The sequence below is a fragment of the Cyprinus carpio genome, chromosome B12 (genome assembly GCF_018340385.1).
Source record: "Cyprinus carpio isolate SPL01 chromosome B12, ASM1834038v1, whole genome shotgun sequence".
In the NCBI taxonomy this organism is placed as follows: Eukaryota; Metazoa; Chordata; class Actinopteri; order Cypriniformes; family Cyprinidae; genus Cyprinus; species Cyprinus carpio.
In genome coordinates this window covers 3487628-3513957 of record NC_056608.1, presented here as the reverse complement: position 1 = coordinate 3513957, position 26330 = coordinate 3487628, and the positions used below count along the sequence as shown (strand labels likewise).

The 26330-nt window shown below is 37.8% G+C and overlaps 2 protein-coding genes and 1 pseudogene across 3 annotated transcripts; 2 read left to right on the top strand and 1 right to left on the bottom strand.

Moving 5' to 3' along the window:
- Positions 1 to 741: 741 nt before the first annotated feature.
- Positions 742 to 8296, top strand: LOC109046436 (protein LSM12 homolog A-like). The gene is made up of 5 exons (XM_019064182.2): positions 742 to 916; positions 2903 to 3036; positions 6729 to 6838; positions 7140 to 7266; positions 8055 to 8296. Exons 1-5 carry the CDS (start codon positions 790 to 792, stop codon positions 8145 to 8147), a joined length of 591 nt encoding a protein of 196 aa, XP_018919727.1. The 5' UTR covers positions 742 to 789; the 3' UTR covers positions 8148 to 8296.
- Positions 8297 to 14538: 6242 nt separating this feature from the next.
- Positions 14539 to 17748, bottom strand: LOC122139082 (annotated as a pseudogene).
- A 2088-nt stretch (positions 17749 to 19836) lies between these two features.
- Positions 19837 to 21389, top strand: LOC122139051 (guanine nucleotide-binding protein G(I)/G(S)/G(O) subunit gamma-T2-like). Of its 2 annotated transcripts, none has more exons than XM_042734773.1 (3): positions 19837 to 19899; positions 20715 to 20804; positions 21124 to 21317. In XM_042734773.1, the coding sequence occupies exons 2-3, from the start codon at positions 20720 to 20722 to the stop codon at positions 21246 to 21248; spliced, it is 210 nt and encodes a 69-aa protein (XP_042590707.1). In that variant the 5' UTR covers positions 19837 to 19899; positions 20715 to 20719; the 3' UTR covers positions 21249 to 21317. The 2 variants fall into 2 exon arrangements, 1 of the variants encoding a protein (XP_042590707.1); XR_006155947.1 differs by having other exon boundaries at positions 19838 to 19899; positions 20715 to 20803; positions 21121 to 21389.
- The last annotated feature ends 4941 nt before the right edge of the window (positions 21390 to 26330 follow it).

Below are 26330 nucleotides of genomic sequence, written 5' to 3'. Positions count from 1 at the left end.
TTTGATATATATATATAAAAATACATATAAAATTTAAAAAAAAAAAAAAAAAAAAAAAAAAAAAAAGATATATATGATATATTTGTTATATATGTTTGTTATATATTTATATATAGTGACTATATATATATATATATATATCCCTGTACTATATATCTTTGCAATATATTTATATATAGTGACCCTGTACTATATATCTTTGCACATGTAGATAAATATCAAGACTACTTTGTATAGTGTTTATTTATTCTTTTGAAAATAGATAAACATTTTTTTTAAATCCTACGATTTAGAATCAATGTTTGATATTTTACTTCTTAAAGTATCCAAACTTTTCTGAAACACAAAATTATTTTTAATCGAATTAATCTCTTCAATTATTTTTGTATAAGTAGTACATTTTAATTGCTCAGAATAAATGAATAAATAAGTGAAATATTACTAAGATGTGCCTTGAAACACTTTTAATCGTGAAAATACAAAATAAGAATCTTATGAAAACGATCAAACAGATTCGAAAGCTTTTCAAACCCATGTAACTGACCAAATATTAACTTTGTGTTGTTGTTGTTGTTTTGTTATATAACCCTATATATGTTAATTCTGTATTTATGCTGTTTAATATATTACATTATTTATATACTGTTTGTATTTTTGTTGTTTATCTCACGCTCTGCTCAGTCTGACGGTTGGGCCTCTTTCCTGTCTGCGTCACGTGTGTCTACGTCGCGTGCGTCTGCGTCACGTGCGTCTACGTAAAGCTGGCGCTCCGGTGTCCTGGCGGAGAAGATGGCGGCTCCGGGACCGGGGGAGTACTTCAGCGTCGGGAGCCATGTCTCTTGCCTCACCTGTTTAGGCCAGCGCTTGCAGGGAGAGGTGGTGGCTTTCGACTATCCGTCCAAGATGCTGACTCTGAGTATCCTTTGGTCCTCGGGCGCGTGTGTTTAAACGGCGGCTCCGCGAGCGTGTCTGCGCTAGCGGCCTCATTCAGCGCCCGCTCCCGTTACTCTCCGTGCGGTGTCTGCACCCGGTCCGAGCTGAGCTGGTTCGGTGTGTGTCGATCGCTGAACGCGTGTTGTTTTGTGCGTCGCGTGGTGATTAGCGTGTGCTCGGCCGACAGCGTTAGCCGCGTGAGCTGATGTCTTTAGCGCGCTAAGCTAACGTCTCTCCGGTGCGCTGACGGCAGCTCGCGGTCTCACGGTATATACGTGATTTATTCCCTCAGATATTACTGCAGGAGAGATGAGAGAGATCCTCCAGACTGTGTGGCTCGGGTTACTGTAACACACGAGCTGTGTCTGTGTCTGCTGTTCTCAGATCAGTGCTCGTGTTCCTCAGTTTCTGCTCACAGCAGTTACAGATCCATCACATTCTGTTCGATGTATATTTAATGTAGAAAATATCACCAAACAGGTGTTAAGATAAGTCGCTGCTATTCCTGTGTATTACTGACACTCCCGACATGCGCTTCAAATGTCACGCGTGTGTGTCTGTGTATGTATATATATAACTATATATATAATATATATATATATATATATATATATATATATATATATATATATATATATATATATATGGTGTGTGTGTGTGTGTCTGTATGTGTGTATATATATATAGATATATATATATTATATATATATATATATATATATATATATATATATATATATATATCTATATATATATATATATATAAAACATTCCTTAACCTGTTAACTACGGGACGCCTATGTTTACTTCACTAAATCCTCATCTAATCATGACAAACTATATATCGTTGGAAAGGTGTAAGACTCCTAAATAGATATTTTACCAATGTTTTTTTGTTTAAAATTACGTAGGAAAAGTAATAGATTAATGCATGACAAGAGTGCACCCTCAAAAATCTACATCATCATCGCAGGAGTTCTGAGCTTGTCAAAAAAAAAAAAAAAGTCTTCTTCGTTGCCTTTTTCTCTGTCACACTTTAGAAACAATCAGAAATTATGTATCAACTTAAAACCTCAAAATTCATTTAAAACCCATTTTAAAATCAGACATTGCATTACCATGAAAATGGTTATGTTATAAAATGTTTTTGTTCATGAATTATAAAGACTTTAGTTTGGAAAGTGCACTTTCAAGCCTATGTTCAGAAATGTGAGTGACAGTTAAAGGGTTAAAGGCCTGATGATCATATTTTAACATGATTTCTGAAAACTATGTATGGAAAGAAACCTTCATTATATTAAAAGTTCATTTAATTTTTGTAAGGTTTATTTTTATTAAAAAATAGCTAAATTTTCACTGCAAAGTGGACTTTTTTTTTTTTACAATTGCACTAAAAGGCGTTCTACTTTAATATTAGTATATCCTTGAGATGACGGAGGCATGAGGAAGATCGTGTGTGACGGGGTTCAGCATGAAGATGTCTTAGAAATCAGTGTGTGTAAAATATAACACTGTGCTTTGAGTTAAAGAAGGATTGAATGGTGAAGCATCATCTGAGCAATGTGTGTGAGAATGAATGGATTAAAGATAAACTGTGTTTTGTGTATGTAGTGATGAATGGATCGGTCTCAGTTGATCTTCATGAGAGGTCATCTCTCTGTTAATCACGCGTGTGTATAAGTGTGACCTTGACGTGTTCAGCCTGTCTCTTCTCCCTCATCTTATGTTTTGTACACTTGTTGAACCGATTACTCATGTTGGTTTAGTCACAGTTTTGCTTTCTAGATGGACTCTTCGCTGGTTTTATACGTCTGGGTGTTAAAAGAAGAGCATGTGTCTGCTGTGTAGCTCTCCATGATCAGAAAAACTCATTTCCCAAACAAAGATTCAACTTTTAAGATAAGATAACGTTAGTATAATCCTCTCTGGATGTGTCGGTGTGGTTTCTCCTTAACCCTTCTCCTCCCAGAATGCCCTTCCTCCAGCGCTAAGCCCAACCTCAGCGACGTCATCTTGGTGAACCTAGCCTATGTTTCAGACGTGGACGTCATCAATGACCGCACTGAGACTCCTCCTCCTCTAGCATCCTTGAATATTAGCAAGGTAAGATCGCATTTACACTTCATATCGTCGTAATTAAAAACATGTGTGAGCCAATCAGAACGCATCTGACTTTAAAACTTAAAAGCTTCAGAAACACAGAATGTTATCATCTGTTGGTGTGAATGGATGCTAATATACACACTGAACACAATTATAAACACAACACTTTTGTTTTTGCTCCATTCTTCATGAGCTGAACTCAGATCTAAGACTTTTTCTATGTACACAAAAGGTCTGTTTCTCTCAAATATTGTTCACAAATCTGTCTAAATCTGTGTTAGTGAGCACTTCTCCATCCACCTCACAGGTGTGGCATATCAAGATGCTGATTAGACCGCATGATTATTGCACAGGTGTGCCTTAGGCTGGCCACAGTAAAGACCACTCTATCACACAGCACAATGACACAGATGTTGAAGTTTTGGGTTCAGAAACAGTCTCAGGGAAGCTCATCTATTAAACTTTCTTTCTCCAAAAAATGAAAATAATTTAAAAAGTTGTATAAATAATATACAAGTAATTAAAACAATTCTCTGAAACACAGGCACAAAAAAAATTCCATAATATTTTTCAGTAATGTTGTAGGCTTTATGACAGACTTGCCCTGCACGTTACACTTAACTATATTTTCAATTTCAAAGTGATTCCAATCATATTTCAGGAAACTAAAACCATCAGTGTGAATCTGAAGTGTCTAATCGGACAGATTTTCTTATTGTTTTGAAGACAAGAACAGTAAAAATGATCATTTATCGGCAGATACTGATATGGAGGCTGATATATCATGCATCCCTGTGTCAGTGTCGTTTTTATGCCACGCAAGGTGAAGTTTAGTTTCAGTTGCTTGCTGCAAAGTGTGTTTTTTTTCATTAAGGGGCGGTCACACTGCGACTTTTCGTTCCATTGACTTCCATTCATACGCATGCGAATTCGTCAGACCGGAAATGCAAGCTCATGTGAAAAATGTCCATAGACAGTAAAAGAAATGGAAACAGCGACCCCGTTGTATTCAACGGAGACAAGTGAACTCAATTAGAAGCACGCACTTGCTGGGGGTCGAGCGTACTGCGCAGACTCAAACTTAGCTTGATGACGTAGATGTCACGTGAGCAACCTGTCTGACAATTGTAAGTCTTCTAATCGTTGTGCCAAGAGAAATCTGAATCACCCACCGAATCTTGCAGACGTTGTTGAATAATTTTTGTCCCCTTGCTTTTTCTGGACTCTCTATGGGCTTCTCCCTTGACTTCATGCCTCCACATCCCCCCGATTGCCTCCATAGACAGTAAAAGATTGCCTGCGAGCTTCTCCTCCTGTCCATATACGGGTAATTTCTCTACTGTGCGACAGAGAGTCGCAGGTTATGATGCAATCGTAAGCCTATTTTTTACCAACACTGCTTCTACGGGACCATAATGTAAGATACGAGGTAATGGGGCCCTTTTATACATTTTTCGTGCTTTCTTTAGAAATAATGAATGGACAAATGGAGTCTTTAAACGCCTCAGATGTAAAGTTATTCACTGTCAAAGTGACGCCAAAATGAATGGGAGTCAATGGGATGCTAACAGCAGGTGGGGGTCCGCTAGCCAGTGGCGGCGCCCGGGGATGCTTCAATACAATATGAAACCCTGCCCCCTGAAAATTTCGCATTTCGCTGCGTTCCAAAGTTCAAGTTTGGTGAACTCTGACCTGCGAATTTGCATCACGTGGAAGACGTTTCTCTCTGTACAGAAATTAAAAATTAAGGAAGCGCGCTAATTTTAGCCGTTGCGCAGCATCCTATTTTATATAATACATCTTTAAAAAAAAAAAAGCTGCATGGTTCGCAGTGTCAGTGGAAACAGGAACAGATGGTACATTTGAATGAGGACACATTTTATATTTTTTTATTTTAGTGTGTATGTGTTTATATATGGAAAGAGAACAGACAGAGAGTAAAACATAATAAAAACACTTTCAATGCCGACGCAAAAGGCACAGTAACAAGCACATTAATCCATGTTGTGATTACTGAGGGGGAGACCGTTAACCTGCTCCTGCCCATTCGCAGCGGTGTCCGAAAAAATTTCACACATTCAAAGTCTAGTGTGACCACCCCTTTACTAATATCATTAATAGCCAGGCGTTATCTAGTGTGGAAAACAACATGTTATTGTGAACTTTGCATTGGTTTTATAAGCTTATACGCTCCAGACATCAGCCTTGCCTTACAGTTTATTAATTGGTAGACAGCTAATACTGCTGTTTAAATGTTAGTATTTGTTCCACATTTATTGTATTTTTATTTATCATATTAATCCTGTGCTGTTTTCACATAATTCGGGATGCACCAAAAACTCTGGATGCTCTTGGCTGGAAACCGAAACCAAAAATGCTTTGTAATGATTATTTATTATTTTATTAAATAATACAAAGTAATTTTGTAAGACTTTTTTTTTTTTTTTAATTTAACTCAATTTGAATGATACTGAATTTAAAAATCGCAACACTTTATACTGAGTGTAACACAATAAAATTGGACAGAAGTTATACACTCAAAAAAATAATTCATTGAACTCAATTTAATTGAGGACAGGATTTCAATCCAATAACTGTGGAACCTCAACTCATAAAAAACACATTCATGCAATGAAACGTAATGGAGTTGGATCAAATCTAGTTTAAATGAAATGGATACGTTTATGACAAGTTTTTTTTTATATGCTTGATGAAATTCCAACTACAACATTTAACTGGAAATAAACGTTTTAGGCAGAAATCCTTCTAAGCACTCTCTCAAAGAAATGATACATTCAATTTACTTAACTCTAGGTGTTAGCCGTAAGACGGTTTTGTTACATCCATGGCGTGACCAAAGTGGTTATTTATTTTATTATTAATACAACTTCATCTCATGATCGCAGGTCCTCAACCCAAGCCCCCCCCCCCCCCCCCCCCCCAAACACTAACTACCACAAACACTTAAATACAAACATAAAAGAACATTAAACATTAATACCTCTTCCAATTCTGAAATCTTCAACATTTACTCTCGTTATCCAGCCCTGTGCAAAGCATGATGGGAAGGGGAAATCCACTTCCTAGTTACACAAGTAAAATCATTTATGTACTCTCAACTCAAATTAATTAAATTGGCTGTAAAGAATTGTTGGATTAACTTCACTAACAAAAGGAAATTGAACAAGCATCAAAAGTTATTTTTGGTCTACTTCGTTGAAAAACACAACTGTGTGAAGTCAGTTTCATGAAGTGCAGTTGTGCTTGAGTTAATGCACAGTGATGATCTCCACCAGATGACAAATGGGAAATCTACACAAAGGTGTTAAATAAATTTTTTTTAATTTTAATTTTTTTTTTTAAATGGAAAGTGTTGTAGAATCATTTTTTGAGTGTATTAACATTAGTAACACATTACAATAAGGTTCTTTAGTTAACACAAACAAAATTAACAATACTTCTTCAGCATTTCTTAATCTTAGTTCATGTTAATTTCAACATTTACTATTACAATCAACAGTTGTGCTTGAGTTAATGCAATGTGACTGAACATGAACGGGCCGTGATCATTTTTCATCCCGACACACAATCACACTTCACATATCTCCACCAGATGAACATGTGACAGTGAATAATACATTCTGGAGAAGGTCTGTCAGTTTTGGCTTATTTTGACATGTCTTTTTCCACAGCTTGCCAGTCGGGCAAGGACAGAAAAGGAAGACAAGTTGTCCCAAGCCTATGCAATCAGTGCTGGGGTGTCCGTCGAGGGCCAGCAATTATTCCAGACCATACACAAAACGTAAGAGTTGCCAACTTTATATACACTGTGAAAACAAATGCATTGAAGCTGAAGATTAAAAGCGTGTGAGATCTGTAGCCTGGAAGTAGTTTTCTTCCACATTTTTTCCACATTCTACAAAGTGGGTTTGCTATGATGATCGCATTCAAGTACAAATGTCCTAAAAAAAACACGTGAGAAGTCAAGCCTAAACATTCAAACATAAAAGGTGTGTTGTCTTCACCTGATCAGTGAGATGGTGTTTGCTCGCGGCTGGGTCCGGTCTTCAGTTTTGTTGTCTGATCTCTTTGTTTTTTGCCAGCATCAAAGACTGTAAATGGCAGGAGAAGAACATCATTGTTATGGATGATGTCGTAATCTCGCCACCATACCAGGTGGAGAACTGCAAAGGCAAAGAGGGAAGTGCTCTAAGTCATGTACGCAAAATTGTGAGTATCATGCGGTCCTTCATCTCAGTGACAGTTGTTTTAAAAACACATCTCTAGGTTTCACAAGATGGACAGTGTTAAAAAGAAAAGGCAGCAGTCATTTTTACGTTCAGTCTCAAAATGTGAGATACATCAAATAGATAACTATAATAGATGGATGCTTGAAATACTGCTATGATGCAGTGCCACCCTTTGATCTACGGGTTCGTTCTTTGTGACATCATACTCTCTCAACGGTGTGAAATTGGCGTTTTGGTGCCAGTGATGGAAAAATGGAATAAAATGCACTTCTAATTGTGTTTTTACAAGGTCTGGGTTGACTATTCTTTCTTGCTTTAGTTCATTTTGATAAATCCGTATTGATTCTTAAATCCCAAGATCAGTCTTTTAATCGAAGTTGTTTTTAGTTTACATCTTTGTATTTAAAAATTTATTTAATTTGCCACTTGTAGTACACTTGAGTGCACTAGTGCATTAAAGATGGTTCAAGTGTACTACAAGTGGTAGCTAAATACAGTTTTTTAAATAGAGATAGTGTGTTAAAAAGTGCATTTTAGTTTATATTCCTGGGTGTCCCAAAAATAGCACACTTAGATGATCTTAAGAATCATTTTAGAATATTAAGTATAAAAGTAGTGCATGAAAATAGAGCATTATGGAAGTTTTTTTTCTCCCCCCCACCTGGGATGTGTCAGTGGTGTTTGACATGTTTTGTGCTGTGCTTGGTGCATCCTCCTGTACAGCCGTCTATAGATCACTAACTATGACCCGCTTGTCTCTGCTTCCAGGTTGAGAAACATTTTAAAGATGTGGAAAGCCAGAAGTCGATGCCGCGCACACAAGCACAGCAAACACAGAAGGACTCGTCTTTATCCTCCTGAGTGGGGGGTATGCTCATCCGGGGAGGGCACCGCAGGCATCAAGGGCCTGAGAGCTGGTGGAAGCCGGCGCTCTTCTCCTCCTCTGCGGCGCGGTCCGAGGGTGGATGCACCGAGGGCCTAGGGTCTGGAAGATCAACAAAAGAAACAAACACATAAAAAAAAAAAAAAAAATTATTAAGAAAAAAAACACAAGAGTGAAAAGTTCAGTTCTAAATTAGACTTTTATAAAGATAATTTAAAACACCCATCAAACAAACGTAGGTTTCTTTGACTAAATTACCGTGTCTTATCCCCCTCTGCCCCTTCCTCCTCCTCCTGTGTTTCATCTGAAACAGCTTTTCATATTTTCTTCTCTTACATCCCTCCTTCGCCTTCTATTCCATTTTTGTCAAAAAAAGAAAAAACAAATCAGTCAGAAAAGCTTTGTTAGCTTTTACTTTTTATGCTTTTTTTTTTTTTTATTTGCTGTTTGTTCTACAGTTGTCTGTCTGTTCTGTGTTTTAAATGAAATGTGACTTCAGATGCCACGCGTTTACAAAGGACATTTTCTAAAATAAAAGTAAGACAGAAATCTGACTGTAATACTGTACTTTCAGTTGCTTTTTCACAAACTTTGAACACACTGCTCGCAAAAAGGGGTTGGAAGATATCTAATGTTTTATGTTCAAAATAACTGAACACTGTTTGCTGAGCTCAGCAGCCCTTCCACAAATTAAAAGCCTTTAAAAGGTGTGAAATCAGACCAGAAACTCTTAAATTAAAGCCATGGCATTATATGATGCATGCTCTGCAAAAAAAAAAAAAAAAAAAAAAAAACCTTCCTCAGTAAACATCCTTAAATTAATATATATTTACTTGAGAGAACATATCTTTGCATCTCATTTTCTGATTTTTTTTTTTTTGTGTGTGTGTTTTGAAACTTTAAAGCATTGCTAATACAAATTGTGTGCTCTTTAGAAATTTACGTTCAGAGAACATGTTGACCTTGTTCCACTTATTCCTTACATTTTCTTTACTTGGTCTTAAAGTCTAAAATTTCCCTTTATATCTTTATTTTTTTGTACTAGGCAGTGTATATTCTGTGCCTAATGCAAGCATTTATTCTCTAGTGGCCATGTTTTACTTCTGGAGTGTTTTTTAGAGATCATAAGGGAAATGTGATTCTAGTGCCTCTGTGCAATCATAATAATGTTTTACTGGACACAAGTCTAACCTCTCTAGCTGCAGGCTTGGGTTATTAACACAAATAGGTTTTCACTAACAGGAACTATGAAGGGTTTTGACATTAAGGATAAAGTTTCGGATAATTACTGTAAACTAATACACACCGCTGGCACACTGTTTCCATCTCTAAACAAACCACAGCACACGTCAAAGATTTTAACCATGTAAGAGTGCTCCTTAAGAGAACTGTAAGGACTACACGTCCTGCTTCTAAATCGATGGAGCGTTCAATGAAATATTCATTATGTAACAGGTGCTCTTGTTCCTTCAGGTGATGCACCGTGCAAGTGTGCTTTGAGGATAAATCAAGTCAGTGTCAGAGAACCTAAATGCAGGGTTTGTATTGCTCAGCATCCAGGTGAAGAATCTCCAGCGTTTAGCTTTGTGTTTCTTTAGTGAAAGCAAAAGAAACCAAGGTGTAGTTCAGTTTTCAAGAACTAGATGGAGAGGAAATATGAATCAAGACCGTGGTAAGTACATTAGAGCTGTAATTGATCTATTACTGTGAGGAGTCACGAATTACATTCCTTCACAGATCTATGATGCTCATCTGTCCAGGAAATGAAAAGTTGACTAACATGAAAGCGATTTAACTCTTATTCTGTGTATAATGATAAAACCGGATTAAAAGGATTGCGAGCTCTTTATATAATGTTGACTTTTCATGCCCCCAAGCCACAAATCCTTGTAGATCCGCAAGCTGAAATATTTTGCACACTGAGAAATATTTTCTATGCACTTTACTTTCACATTGTGCCAATAGTTTAAAATTGTTCATATGTTCGTAGTTCGTGCCTATAAGTTTAGTGACTATACACACTTCACCTATCCTTCATCTGCATAGTAATATGTTCATAGTACCACCCTTATTCTGGGTATTCATGCTTACGTGATGTATTTAAAATCCTGTATAAAGTTCTGTCCATATAATACTTATCTGTATAGTTATTGTACATATTGTAGACCTTGTATATATTCTGCTATCTACCTGCTTATATGCAACTTCTGGTTAGGATGCTAACTGCATTTTTTTCGTTTGCTTGTTACCTACCGTACATGTGCAGTGACAATAAAGTTGAATCTAATCTAAATCTAATCTAAAGCTGTTCTGAAAAGTGCCACCAAATATTACAGGGGGGTTTGGATCCTACTTCTGCACTCGAGCGCGAACAAGCCAGTTGTGTGCTGTCTTGATTTAATCTGGAAACATCTTAGCAACCCATTGCGTTTTCATCTTTGTGGATGGAGATTCTGAGCCCGGTTCTCGAGGATGCCTCTGGCGTACGTCCGTGTCTGCCCGTGGCTTTCAACTGGGTTGTGGTAGTTTCGAGCTCAAACTCTTGCACAAAAATAGAATCCGACATCAGAGTGTATTTTGCTTACGATGCGTGGTACTGAGCTGGTGGACTGTATTGTTTTGATTTTTTCTTCCTCATCTTGATTTTCTCATCCGTCCCGAGGGCGTTACAAGAGATACAAACGGCACCGTGGCTCCTGGAGCTCTAAGTAGGACGCAGACCAGCAGCTCCTTCACCACTGCCTGGATATGGGCCTCCTCCGGGGGTCCTTCTGCCTCTACTCGGAGCCAGAGCAACATGAAGGTGGTGCGACTCTGTAAGGTGCTGTTAAGTGGCTGTGTTGCCTGGCTCTTTGGTCAATACCTCGATGTTTTCTGTACTGAATACCACATACTTAAAAACAAATGTACGTTTGTAGGGTAAACTCACGTGGACAGATCGAATGGCTCCGGGATGAAACATTGATTGAACAACCTTATCATCCAGTTCCATTGTACAAATTGTTCTTCTACGAGCTCAAGTAAAGAAAACATAAAATGGTTTCCAATTACAGATTGCATTATAATCTGTATTTTTATTTATTATTATGGAATTGCGTACAAAATAAAGAAGAAGAGAGACGCGAATGCCATTACGGTTCTTGTTAGAGACCACCATTTCGGGCTTCCCAAAGAAATACGTTTTAGGTCGGAGCTGCATCAGTTGATCCATTGGGTGTTTTTTGATTTTTTCTAGTTCTTTTTCTTTCTTAGTTTGTATAGAAATATAAATTTTAATATGTTCTTAAAGAGCCTTTTGATCACTGTACACTTCTTAGAAAAAGTAAAGGTCTCAAAGCGGGGTTTTCTCAAGTCGAATGGAAGGAAGGAGACATGTTGGCTCAAGAAGGCTTTTATTAAGAACCAGTTGTAAGAACCATTTTATGTAAAAAAGTTATTTTTTCTTGGAAAATGGTTATTCACGGTTAAGGAAAAATTTTAACCCAACATCGTTGCTTCTCTGGTTCTTTTTATGCGACCACAAAAGAAGATTATTTAAAAAAACATCTTGAACTTTGTGACCATTGGAGCACACGACAAGTCATTAGGTCGTTGAATGTTTGGTTCCTAAAGAATCTCTCCATTGATGTATGGTTTGTTAGGAGGGGACAATATGTGTCTGAAGACTCCAACTATTTTGAAAACTGGAATCTTGATTTTCCCGGGAGAGCAATATTTAAAATCTAAATATTGAGAAAATCATCTTTAAAGTTGCGTCACATGAAGTTCTTAGCAATCAATATTACCTATAATCAAAAATCAAGTTGTGAATTATATGCTACGGTAGGAAATTTAACGAAATATCTTCATGCCGAAAATGATCTTTTACTTAATATCCTAATGATTTTGGACACAAGAAAAAGAGTACCATGTATAATGTGATCTCATACAATGTATTGTTGTCCTATTGCTACAAATATACCGGTGACCCTAAGTGCTTCTGGTGCTGCAGGGGAACTGTTGAGTTTTTTTTGTCCAACTCAATGATAAGTGTCTAATGGTTGCTGTTCGGCATCATGACGACTTTCATTTTTCGGCCAAACCAGTTTGAAAACATCTTTGGTTTGGTGTTTCCTCAGAAGTAAGTCTATGCAAGTTTGGAACAACACCATTGATGTTGATGTGATACGAATTGCTAATATAAGGGAACCCTCTCCTTCAAAACACAATGTTCGCTGAACAGACAACATATATTCCTCTACTTCTCACGCTTTGACTGCCTTGTTTTCTGTTCCAGTCTCTGTCCTCTACTGACCTTCCCTGCGAAAAGCTGAGAACTGGCCTTAACAGACGGCGTCTCCGTTGTCCCTTCCTCCAATTTCTCTAAGGCTTGAACCGCTCTTAAAAGATAACTGCATAGCTTAGGTCCCACCACAGAAACTCTGCCAAACGACCCTCGAGTATCCCCACTCCCCTGAGCGGACCTGCTAGGAAGGTTCTTGCAAACGAGGTTCGATCGCAGTCACAACCCAGGTTCAGCGGTCTATCGATAGTTTGTCGTGCGGCTGTTCGTCACCCGGCTCGCCATGGCTACAGCACAGCGTTACCTATGCATGGAATCAAAACTCCTCAACCTTGGTTAATGGGTTCCGAAACGCAAGCAAAAGCACAAGACTGCAACCTGTGGAAAAATCCAAATCTTAGGTGAATGAGCCTATGCCTTGGGATAAGTCCTCGCAACAGACATGTTCAAGCAGATATTAGAAACTAGAGTCTCTTATTTTACCTAACAGATCTCATTTTTTGCACATTTTTATAGGTTTTTATCTCACAATCAAAACAACAAATCATTCAGACACTAGAAATACATGATATTTTTTTACTAGTGGGTGCTAGGAAACCCCCCCTATAGCTCCCCTTGCCTTATATGTAATTGAGCGCATAGCCTCAAAAACAAAGTATAACGGCGACATATGAGAACAAAAATTTATTCAGACCAGTGGAGCTACCTAGTAAAATTTGCCGGAACCAAAAAATTATTCAGACCACGCAAATAATAATGCTAACACATGACTTTTCACTAAGCAAAGCTAACCTAAATTAGTTATCTTTTTAAGGTGGAGGCGCACTATTGGTAGCACTAGCACGGCCTTTAAAAGTAACTTGTCACACACGGGTCATGCAAGTGTTTAAATCCTGCTAAAAGGTCGTCTGAACGTTATGGTGGGATGTTGAAGAGCATGTGACCACTGTTTTGTATTTTATTTATTCCCAGGTTTAAGCTTCTGGCAAGTGTTTTAGGCTTTTAAAATTCAGAAATTTTGTTTGTGTAGATTAGTCTGACGCTTTACACCTGTAGGGTGATGGTGAAATCAGCCGAGCTCTGAAGCATCATTCGTAGTTTTTTATTTCAGGTTTAGCTTTCTGGCCGGACTTTCTGCTATCTAGGCTTTACAAATCAATAAAATTTTTTTTTGTGTTTTTTTTTAGCAGCTCAACACTGAGCATCCAGCCGAGCTTTTTGATGGGCCACCGGCCCATTTTATTCAGTGGTCCTTCAAACTACCACAAGTGGTTCATAGCAGACTAATGTAGTATTGTGTCATTTAAGGCCTGATCTCGAAACCATCATTTTCTTGACCACGCTGATTTCATTTAGAGAAACGTACATGTAAAAAATATTCGTGCTGATGTGTAGGAACAAGTTTTGTACATTTTGAGAGCTAATGATATTTTTATCAAACTCTATTTCCACTCTTGATAAAACTATATCAAGACACTTGATGAATATTGATAATACCTGTGATTTCTTGAGTGGACTGTTTGTTTTTATATCTGTCTCATCTATCTATCTGTCTATCTATTTGGCTATCTATCTAGCGATCACTTTTTGGTCCATTCATCTATAAAATACCACACAACTAACCGAATTGTTCCTTGTAGTTTCCATACAAAATGACTTTAATTGACATCGTGATCTTTTTATAGAAGTCGTATAATGAAGCCAAACTAAATACAAGCAGCAAACACATGGCACTGCATTTTAAATGTCGTAGCCGGTGACACATGGGGAAAAATCCCCACATTACTATAGCAACAAAATGACATTCATATAATATGTATCTGACGAATAATGTGTGTTTCCAGACTCCCCCTCAACTGCGCATCGATTCAACGTTTAATTGACACTTTAGGTAAGACGCCTAGTCGTTCTTAGTTTTTCTTAATAATAACATAAAAAAATGGAAACAAATTAAATGTATCGTTGAAGACACTGTAATACACACTGCATACGACCACAGATTGGCAAGCTGCAAACTGTAGACCACATCCCACCTCTTTCAGATCGTCATACCCTTAATCCCCTTATACACATAGACACATTCTCGTTCTCTCCTGCTGTACGCCTCGGTCTTCAGCTGTCTGTGGCTAGAATCAGCACGGCTCCGAAGATGCCCACGTTTCTGCCCGATGAAAGCTTCATCTGGTTCCAGAACTCCACACGGCAGCTGTGGTGCCAGTACGCCATGTTTCCGTCGATGAACAGCACAATCAGAGGTAAGAGCAACGGCCAGGAATCTGGGAAGAAGATAGCACAAAGCACCCCAAACACAAAACACAGCACCAACACCCCAAACACAACCCCCAGAATATGGACCATAAACTCAACACCGTCATCCTTACTGTGCTGGAGCGAGTAAACCTGGAGCAGAAACAACCCCTGCGGAGGATCTTGTGTTTGGTTAGCAGAAACAACAGCAGCGGTGTTAACCCTATAAAGACTCAAAAATGGAAAAAGGAGGATCTTGTGTTTGGTTCTATTCACACACATTTCAAAGATAGACGCTCAATAATAGAATCACATCAAAGAGCAAAAAAAATTTTTGCTATGATAATAATAATAATGAAAAAGTTTATTTTTATATAGCACTTTTAAAAAGTTAATTGTCCAAAGCTTCTTTACACAGATTATTTCGATAATCAAGCTGTTAGATTATTAAAAATGACAAAATATGTTTTATTAGTGTTTAGGTTTAAATTTAACTAGTAATGCTTAATTTACTGACATATTTAGTAAGTGCTTAAGTGAGGAAGGCCTTGGTGTAAAGGAAAAATAGTTGTCTATGATTTTTACATATTATTGGTTAATTGCCATACATACTGTATTTAAAAGAGCAATTCCTCTCTTATATCTTGCAGCTGATAATATTACACATCTCCCTGCACATCTCCACGATCAAAATAGCCTAGGTCTTCCACGTCTGGGGTCCAGTTTCTGTGAGAGGCTGGACGGTACTCACCACACAGATCAGTAATCCCCCAGGAAAGACCTGTCCGGTGGCCTGCAGCGAGCGTGGTGGGGTTTCTGTCGGTAAACCTCTCCTGCTCCGCTGGCCAGCACCAGAAACCCTCCTGGATGGCCATGGCCTCTGGAGTACATCCTCACCTGCAGCGGTTATCAATAGGAAAGCATCATCATAGATCAATCATCCCCACAATGTCTCAAACGAGCAGCGGATGCAGTCGAAAAAATTCCAGCAAACCTTCCTCTGACCGCTGTTTTAGGATATTACTGCACTTATATAACATTATATCGCAGATGGCTAATGATTTGCATGAGCAGTCAGAGGCAACAGAAAATAGGAACGATCAACGAAAAACAAGTAAATGTTAAGCGTGTAATTTGTGTTAAAAATAATAGCTTAATTTACATGTTCGTAGCATTCCATCGAGCAATTGTGCGAGTCCTGCTTTTCTGACCAAGAGAGGCCAAAACCTGCATTTTTAGCACTTCTGGTTACATTGTCCTGAAGTCGATGGGGTTTTTTTGAAACGGGTTTTGGGTGAAATGTCTGAAGAAATGTATATTTTGGTGGCTGCACACAAGCTCAAGTTATTATTCTATTGACATAAAATCCAGCAGTAAAAGCTTCTAACTAAACAGAGGTTGTCAGGCTCAATAACTTCTGTCTACTCACTAGTCCAATGGTGTTTCTTTTCATAATCGAGCTCTCACACAACTATTACAGCTCAGACCTTTCCAGGAAAATGTATTTATTGTAATGTGTCCCCTGCAGCACAGAAGCATCATAAGTAGCACGGTATATTTGTAGCAATAGACCCAACAACTACATTGTATGGGGTCACAATTATACATTTCTCTTTTTATGACAAAAAGTCATAGGATATTAAGTAAAGATCATGTTCCATGAAGATAGTTTTGGTGAATTTCCTACCATAAATATATCAAACTTACCATGTTTGATTAGTAATATGCATTGCTAAGAACTTTCATTTGAACAACTCTTTAAAGATGATTTTTCTCAATATTTTGTAGATTTTTTTGCTCCCTCAGATTCCAGATTTTCAAAATAGTTGTATCTCAGACAAATATTGTCCTCCTAACAAACCACACATCAATGGAGAGATTATTTATTCAGCTTTCAGATGATGTATACATCTCAATTTCACAAAACTGACACTTATGACTGGTTTTGTGCTCCAGGGTCACATAAAGATTTTTGATGGAGATTAAAGTTATGTAACCTTGGTGCCTAGTTTTTAATTATAGCCTACCCATTTAGATTTTTACTTCTGGCCATGCATTTAGGCTTCAAAATTCATAAAATGTTGTTGCTCATCTGTGAAGCTTTATGATAGAAATCACAAACTTATGCTGGGTCACAGAACTTTTTTTTTTCAGTGGTACATCCAAAAGCCAATTGGTAAATGTTTTTAATTATGATTGAGGAAACTGTAGATTGATGCAAACCTACAAAATACCTTCCAACAGCAACGCACAGTTATTACTTCTAACATTGATATAGACTTAACCAGACAAAAATGTACAGAAGAAATCAAACTGTATGTTTCTGACCTTCCAGGCCCAGTCCCTCCATAATGGACCTGACCCCCCCACATAGACACGGACGTGCGTGAGGGCCAGGTGAAGCGCAGCGGCCAGAGAGAACCACCTTCTCTTCACTCCAAAAACAAAACTCCGAACGACATGAAGCTGGCACACAACACTGCAGCTCCTAAATCAAAGTACAGGTAAGGCACCTGGATGTCTGGCTTCCTACACACACACACACACACACACACACACACACACACACACACACACACACACACACACACACACACACACACACACACACACACACACAAGACAGCTGGTTAAGACAATGCACATCAGCTACATGCAACATTTGGCCAGCTTTTTTTAAATGAAACTTCGTTATTATCACTTTGTTATCACTTCGAGCATGATGACGCACGGATGCAGTTCAAACACAAGCGCTCTGAGTATGAATGGTTTTCTGTTACATTGTTGCACGTCACGTGTGTTTACTCCGCGAGTCATTTGTTCGTACCGTTTGACATCCGCGCGCTCCGCGAAACAGCATCAACACATACTGAAGCAGTTCCAGAAGCTGAACCGAGTCAGAATAAAAGCTCCGAACTGAGAGAAAAATCGCAGTGCTTTTTTGCTGGTTACAGCAGCCATGGCTCCGGATGGCGGAAGCGTGTCACCTCCTTCCTAGAGATAGTGAACGAATCGTTCTTGTGAGTCGATTCCCTTGAACGGATCAAAAGAGCGATTCGTCTTCGAACTCAGATGGTAAAAGATGAATTAGCATTGTACGTGACGTTTAGTTTTGAATGCAAATCTATGAACGACTTTTTGTTTTCATTGTTTTCTTTCAAATGCAGAAGTTGAACATTGTACAAATTTAATGCATACAAAAATAAAAAAGAGGGGGAAAAAGGGTAATAATGTAAATGACAAAATAAGCATATAAAAAAATCAAAAGACTATATATTTTGGTAGCTTTCCCCTTATTTCAAAGGAGTCTTTAATACTGTCTATGAGTTCAGTCAACAAAACCATTTTTTTATTAGCTAAACTTTGCATTTTGATTGATCCTGAAATTTGGTCATAAAATATAAATCCATTAAATAAAAGCTCTTTTTCATCCTCTTTTAGATTATTTAGTAAAGCCAAAAAAGTACATTTTCCTGTAAAATGAGGAAGAGGTCCTTGAATACTGACTATTTTATTGGTACATTTCTGTATTTCACGCCTCAGTATAACTGAATAAGTATAATATAGTTCCAATAATATTTAACATTTGGAAAAGTAACAGTTTCTCTTTGAAACATTCCATGAGCTGCAACGAGGACGTAAATACGTCGTGACGTAAGAATCGTGAATCAATTATTTGAACTGGTTCGTTAAAACGAACTGTTCAAAAGAACCGGATCGCAGAAATGATTCGTCTGTCGCTTTTCAGGAGCCTTGTTGGCAAACACTGACAGCTGTGAACTCTGTCACGTGGGACATGAAGTGTTTTCCTGCAGGGGGCGCGTGCTGGCTCAGAGAGCGCATTCAGACATACTGAAAGAATGAAACTGATTGATTCAGTTCCAGTTCTTTCAGTTTGACCCTCAGAAATCTCCATAAAACGACTCCAAGTAAAATGATTTATAGTTATACTTTCCTGTAATTGGTCCCACTCAGATGGTCCATTGCTTTTAGGACACTTTCTAAAAAATGCTCCTGTATTAAACTCTTATTGTCATGGTGTTTGGCCCGTGTGCGTTCAGAAGCTCGCTGTGAAGTCCTGATCACTCACCATCAAGGCTCTGCTGCTAATCCTGGACAGACGCAGATCCAGATCCAGGGTCCAGAGAAGCCGGCTTACCCAGAGCTCACCACACACGCATGCAGCTGGAAACAGCAGATATAAATGAACGTTTGTTCAGAGCTGTTTTAGACGTGGACTTGACAAACACTCTTAATCATCAGATAATAGCCTTGGGTTTTTTCCAACACGGGGAATGAAATAAAGTCATTAATCCTGACAAGGCACTGAGCAGTTTAGGGTTGTGGCACCAAACGTAAAACCTGAACTAATGTTTTTTTTTTTTTCTCTCAGATCCACTGATGCGCAGGCACACTATTGTTTACTCTAGCTTTAAAGAACATATGCATTTATTGAATAGAAATCTTTTTGTAAAATTTTGATAAGCATCATTCCTGTTAAGCGGTGTGTTTCAGATTTCATGAGTACTTGCTGAAAAAAAAGTATTAATTTCACAACAACAAAACTGTACTGAGCCCAGACTTGTAAGCGGTGTGTTTCAGTGTTTATCATGCCTGGCTATTAACAGAGTTTGTATTGATGAAAAACTTGAATCACTGTCCTGTATAAACAAACAATCCTGGAGATGTGTAATTGCATTGAGGCAGGACAGTACTTTGTGGACTTTCTCAGCTGTCTCTCACAGCAAACATTTCACTTTGGGAATGAATATTTACTGCTTCAATGCTCTGCTCATTCCCTGAGATACACAAACCACACTGAGCTCTGTCAAGGCGGAAGTTTACATGCTTAGATCCTTACTAAAAGCCACTGATGACAGAGTAAGTCCATTAGTGCATGATTTGAGGACAATGGCAGCACATTGTTCCCGTCCTGCAGTGTTTCAGTGTTTAGTAGAGGTGACTCCTCACAGCCGAGTCCTACTTGTTGCTGTATTGGCCTAATGAGATTCAGGACAGACAGCCTGATTGACATCAGAGCGGCAAATCCCCTCCAGGATGTCAGCTCTCCTCCACACCTGAGGAGGAGAGAAATCATTGAGCAGAAGATCAGAGACCAGGAGCCCCCTCAATGCTGATTCATCTTCTATGGCAAAGTCTTCAGGACCTTTTCTCTGACTGCTGCCAGATCCATTCAACAGGTACATGGACCATCTTTTGAGTGTGTGTGTGTGTTTGTTTTGGTCAGAATATATAAAATATATGTCAGATTTACAGAACGGTCACACTAAAAATCTATTTTACTGAAACAACCAGGCCTGAGTTTTTTTCATGCTATCACTTAAAAAAAAAAAAAAAAAAAAAAAAATAGCTATATTAATAAACAAAATAATTTAGTTGACTAACTTTCAACATTTTTTTTAATGTAGCTAAAATAAATTATTAGCAACCACTTACCTTTAAAAAACAAATTGTATCTTTTTTTTCAGTGAAAAACACTTTGTGCAAAAGCAATGTTTGCTCAGAAACTACTTGTCAATTTCAGAAATATTACAAGAAAACGGCAACTAATACATTGACGCAAACATGACATTTTCAAATTGCTGATTTTTCTTGTAAACATATGCCAATAAATTGGAAAATCTAAATCAATAATTGTTTTTAATGTGCATTTATAAGCTGTTCTTGTGTGTATTATCAACCCTGTTCTTTTCCTCCCCCTTTTCAGTTTTTTTTTTTGCATTAAGTGCTTTTAAACGCAGTTACACTGTTAAAAAAAACAAAGCTACTTCCCCCCACCCCCATCAAACCCCTATATTAATTCATTTAAAAAAAAAACTAATTCTTATCTTAATGTAATCTATTTACTACTTTTTTTTCATGGATTAAAATCATTAAAAAACAGGAGTGGGATAAATATGTTTTTAGATTACCACTCCGTACAGTGTGCAAACATTGTTGATGAGACATTTTCAGATTTAATATTGAGCTCAATTCACATCTGTCCTGTGGACAGGCAGGATGGCTCGGGACATGTCAGATAAAGAGATCCTAAAGATGGAGCTGGATCAGCTGAAGGTGGAAGTGAACACTCCTCGAATTGCGGTGAGAACTCACCCTTATGTCCTTCCAAACCTGTATGACCTTCTATCTCCTGTAAACAACACAGAAACAGTTTATTTCCCACTGACTTCCACTGTAATTTGTGTCCGTGTAATGGAAGTCGAAGAGAACTGAAACTCTTAGGTTACTAACATTCTTTAAAATATCTTCTTTTATGTTTTGGAATGACATGAGTGTGATTAAAAGATTACAGCCGTTTTGGCTTCATCCTCTGATTGCGTACGCATCTGATTCTCATTCTGAGCGAGATGCGGCAGTCAGTGGAACTCAGAGCATCTTTCCTGACTCTTCTTCTTCAGGTCTCAAAACTACAGCCCCAGAGATCATTGCGTTTGTTGAGGGGTTGTCTGCTGAAGACCCGCTGGTCAAAGGTGTCCCAGAAGACAAGAACCCTTTCAAGGAGAAGGGTGGATGCATTATTACATAGCACTGGCCCTGGACGCACCAGGGCTCTGTTCAATAACTAGTTTTGTATAAACCATCAATATTTGTACTAGAAACCAAACTAGGATTTTGTTGCAGCCGCTTTGTTTTGGATACTATACAAGAAGACGCCCTCATGTCATTCCAGTACTTCTTGTGATATGAGGTTACCTGTCTCTCTTTTTTAAAATAAACTCTTTAGCAATCTATCTAACCAAATGTCTTAGCTGTTTGAATGAAACAAGGGACCTAATTCTGACTCTGTGTGTGTAAAGCTGTGCAGAATCAGCGGCTGCTCATTGGCTGCTGTGAGAACAGATTCATGTGTCAGAGCTCTCTGGTCTTCCTGTGTTTCCATGAACTTAAAGCTCATTCTCTGATCCTCATCTCCAGGATTGAGCTCTCATCCTGTAAGCCCTTTTCCAGCTCTGTACCCGCCGCCCCACGGCCTGAATTAACTAATCTCTCTCTCTCTCTCTCTCTCTCTCTCTCTCTCTCTCTCTCTTCAGTGAATAAATTAGTGTGGCTTTCTGATTGGTTGTGTTTGAAAAAGGAAATTGAGATACTTCCTGTTAGATTTTTGTGGGTTGCACAGAGAATTGTGTGTCCATTATGTTTATTGTGTGTCATTTACTTTAACTTTGTACTAAATAACTAAAACATACATATATATATAGAAATAATAATTATAATAATGTTAAAAACCCACACCAACAAAATTGTAAAAAAAATCTATATCCAATATTTTAGAATTAAATAAATACAAAAGTTAATAAAAAAAAATATATATAGATATTAAAATTATTTAATAGATTTTTTTCTTAGACATTTCTTGTGTGTAAAATAAATACATGAAGTTTTCTAGCCCCCTTGTATTAAGGTTCAAATGTTGGGCACTATTTTTAATGTTTTTTTAATTACCAAAGTATTCATAAAACAAAAATTTATTAATTCACCAAAGTCCCACATTTTGAAAAAACAAAATAAACCAAAAAAATAGAAAGGTAAACACCTTTAATATTTATAGTTCTCTCTCACACAGCAAGCAACAACATGAGAACACCCCCATGATTTTTTGTAAAACTGTATATAATATTATAAACAATATTTTCTGTGGCTTTCCTAAAAACTCAAACTTCTCACAAACTACAACATGGGTTTTGATTCTAATGAAATGAACATGCATGAACTGATTAAAAACTAAGCCTTTAACATACTGCACATTTTGTGTCTGACCAGGTATCCAGTTTATTCGTGGCACTGGATGCAATCTGCAAATGATGACATCATCACAGTATGATGCAAGCTGATTGGCCTCTGCGGATAACTGCAGCCAATGAGCTTATGCTGAACATATAAATAGTTTGGTTCTGTGTTTTGCTGTAATCAGAAACCCTCCACCTCCCCAGCACCACCCTTCAGGATGTTCTTTTACCATGAAATATTGATCAGAATCACAATCTAAACATCATAAGCATAATATAAATTCCATGCTTGCCTTCCACAAAACACCAGCGTCGACATTTTTCATGTGTGTTCATTTCAGGGAAAATAAAGTATTTCTGACTCAAATATCATATAAAGCAAATTTGGCCATGCACAATATAATATATAAAGGCTAGAGAAGGTGTCTGTTTGCTGTTTTCTTCAGGTGTGCCTCACTAAAGAATCCACCTGTATGATCAATGCTCTGATGCTACACCACCTTCAAGCGGTCGCCCTTAAAATCACGAGAACTATAATATAATATAATATGCATTCAGAAAACTAAAGACAATGACGTGTCTTACATGAGTCAATAAATGGAAATCAAGTAAAGGCAACATGCAGAAGTGATCAATTTGCAGTTGTGCCAATCAAACACATATGTGAGTGCTGTTGCCTAAACGCACGGTAACTCTGTGACTCCCTCTCTGTCTCTCTCCCTCTCTCTCTCTCGTCGTCTCTCTCTCTCTATCTCGCTCGTCTGGCTCTCAATGTCTCTCTCTCATGGGCCTGCACTGCCCGGATCTGCACTCGGGCGTCTTGGCTTCACTCTGCGAATCTCTGGATATACGCTATCTGGGCTTTCATGCTTTTATGCATACACTTCTGTCTGGACAGGGTGTTCTTTCTTCACTCACAGTCCAAGACAGCACATCTTATCTCCATGCCTGTGGGAAAACATAGTTCCAGTCCTTTCCATCACTTCACTGTACTCTCATGTTTGTTTTTCTGCATGGACTGGTTATTTGTGTGAGCGACATGAAGGCATCATGTGGACGTGCAGTACATATAAAGCCATCTTGCTATCCTGTAGACGATGGATTAGTTCTCAGGTGAGTAAAGACGAAGCACCATGAGAAACATTCCCATAGGTGCTCATCGTCTTAGCGTCATCCACTCAGGCCCCACATCACAGATCCCGGCAGACGGCAGCAGTTCACACTCCTGCCATCAGCCTCGACCATATGACAGTGATTCACTGTACCACTATGGCCATTCACAAAGGCTCACCAAAGCTGAGATTATTTGATCAAAAACACAGTAAAATCAGAAAAATTGTGAAATATTATTGCAATTCAAAACAGCTGTTTTTCTGTGTGACTCGGTAAAAGTGTAATGTATTTCTGTGGATGCGCAGCTGTATTTTCGAGCACATTACTCAGGCCCATTCAGTGTTAACATGATCTTCAGAAAATCATTCTAATATGATGATTTGCTGCCTCAAGAAAACATTTGCTGATTCTTCTGCAATGTTGAAAACAGTTGTGCTGCCACAATATTGTATGCATGTTATTTTTCGAAGATTCACAGATGATATGAAAGTTCACAAAGATACAGCCATGTATTTGAAACAGGAAAGTCTCTTGTGTAACATGAGGAATGACTTTTACTGGCACTTTGATCAATCTTAGGCATTTAGAAAAGATCTTAATGATTCTTTTAAATAAAATCCTGATTGTAACCGTCTTGACTGGGTCGGATATACCAGCAGAAAAGGAAATAACACATTACTTTAGACAGTTCATGTGTTTTAAGGAGAATTTTTAGTTTGTTAGCTGATTTCATCATATTTTAGTCAGTCTGTTTGTGTTTGTTCTTAGTGTGAAGTAAACATGATTCTGTTGTGCTGTTAATATGTCATGTTAACAACTGTTTCCAGACAAGTCATGTATGACCGTCCTGACCATGGTTAATTACAAATGACATTGATGAAATATTAATGATTCCACATTTGCTTTAACTAAAATTGTGAGAAATCACAGTCAAAAAGCCTCGACCCCTCTTGAATACTGCCCACAGGCCAGTAGCAGAAACAAAGCTCAGAAGTAAACCGGAAAGCAGTCTGAAAGTGCTTTCTGGAGAAAGAGCTAATCACTGGATTTTGGTGTCAAAGATAATGTGATTATTTAGTTTGGAGTGCACTTGAGCATAACCTTTTGTTTTCTTTATTTGTGACATATTTGAATCAGGGGTTATTATTGTAAACTGAAACTATATAGATATAGCAATAAAAAAATTGCAAATCACTGATACTAAAATAAGACTGGATCTGAGTGGAGAGAAAAAAAAATAATTGATTGGATTGTTGCATCTATGAAGGATTATCGAGGGCACATGAAATTATATTATAAAATAAAGGCGTGCTCAGAAAATGTAGCTCATAATATAGATGTATGTATATATAGCTATATATATTATATATATATATATATAATTACGAGCGATATATATATATATATATATATATCTAGCTATAATATATATATAGTAATTTATTTTATAATAAACAACTGCGTATATCTTGGCCAAAAATAAAAAATAAATAAATAAAAGGCCTCACCACGACTAGATTTATTTGACTCAAAAAAATACATCAAAAAACCGTAATATTGTAGCCTGCATAACTTTTTTACCTTCCAGTTACTTTTTATGTCAACTGTGTTCTAATTTGTTCCTGAAAGTTCAAAAGAGCATTTGCTTGAAATATAAATCAACCTGTGCCCACATTATAATGTCTTTAGTGATGCACTCAGGTAGTGGCAAAGCCTGAGTTTTCAGCAGCAATATGTTCAATTCCTGATTTCCACACTGATCTGAGTAGAAACTGTAGATTCCGCTTTGTTTTTAAACATGTCTTTCTGTCATTAGTGATGAAACGGAGCAGAATCTGCATTCAGACGGGTGTGTGTGGGTGTGTGAGGAGACGAGAGAGGAGAGGAACCTGAGATTGAGTGTGTGTGTGTGTGTGGTCTGGGGTGTGTGTGTTGTGTGTCGTGTGTGTGAGTGTGTGTGTGAGAGAGAGAGAGTGTGGCTGTGTGTGTGTGTGTGTGTGGTGTGTGTGTGTGTGTGTGGAGAGAGGACGAAGTCGTGTGGTTGTGTGTGGGTGTGTGTGTATTTGAGCGTAGTGTTGTGTGTGTGTGTGTGTGTGTGTGTGGTGGTGTGTGTAGGGTGTGGTGCGTGTGTGTGAGGCAGAGAGAGTGGTGGGTGGTGTGTGGTGTGGTGTGTGTGTGTGAGTGTGGTGTGTGTTGATGAGAGAGAGACGGGAGGAGACTGTTAAAGAGGGGACACAAAAACATCTGAGAGATACAAGTAACACTTTACAATACGCTTTCATATGTTTACATTGATTATTACATTAACGATGAAAAATGCTCATAAAGCATTGAGAAATCCAGTCACATTTATTTACAATTCAGGTTGTTTCAAAGCAGCTTCATGGTAATAAACAAGAAAACAACAGCAGATAATATTGCAAAGTTCATCAGTCTATACTATTTTAGCTCTAGAAAGACAGTCATGTCATTATTCAGCTTCACTATTGATTTAATTTAATGTTAATCTCAATATAAAAGCCAAACGTTGTGTATTATTAATATTTAAAGGACCTGAGCTGACATGAACTATAAATGAACAGTTGTACTGTTATTAACTCATACTAACAAAGATTATTAAATACTGTAACAAATATATTTCTCATTGTTAATGTTAACTAACTGGACCTTTATGTAAAGTGTAAACAAAATATATTTTTAAGGCTGTCAGAGTAAATGTGTACTTATTATATTAATACAATACACACACACACACACACACACACATA

What these genes read in the sequence shown, in the direction of transcription:
- LOC109046436 (XM_019064182.2), top strand. Translation starts at nt 790, where the DNA reads ATGGCGGCTCCGGGACCGGGGGAGTACTTCAGCGTCGGGAGCCATGTC. An exon ending in GTCCAAGATGCTGACTCTGA is followed by an intron (nt 917 to 2,902) that starts GTATCCTTTGGT and finishes TTCTCCTCCCAG; the next exon opens with AATGCCCTTCCTCCAGCGCT. An exon ending in CATCCTTGAATATTAGCAAG is followed by an intron (nt 3,037 to 6,728) that starts GTAAGATCGCAT and finishes CTTTTTCCACAG; the next exon opens with CTTGCCAGTCGGGCAAGGAC.
- LOC122139051 (XM_042734773.1), top strand. Translation starts at nt 20,720, where the DNA reads ATGGCTCGGGACATGTCAGATAAAGAGATCCTAAAGATGGAGCTGGAT. An exon ending in GAACACTCCTCGAATTGCGG is followed by an intron (nt 20,805 to 21,123) that starts TGAGAACTCACC and finishes CTTCTTCAGGTC; the next exon opens with TCAAAACTACAGCCCCAGAG.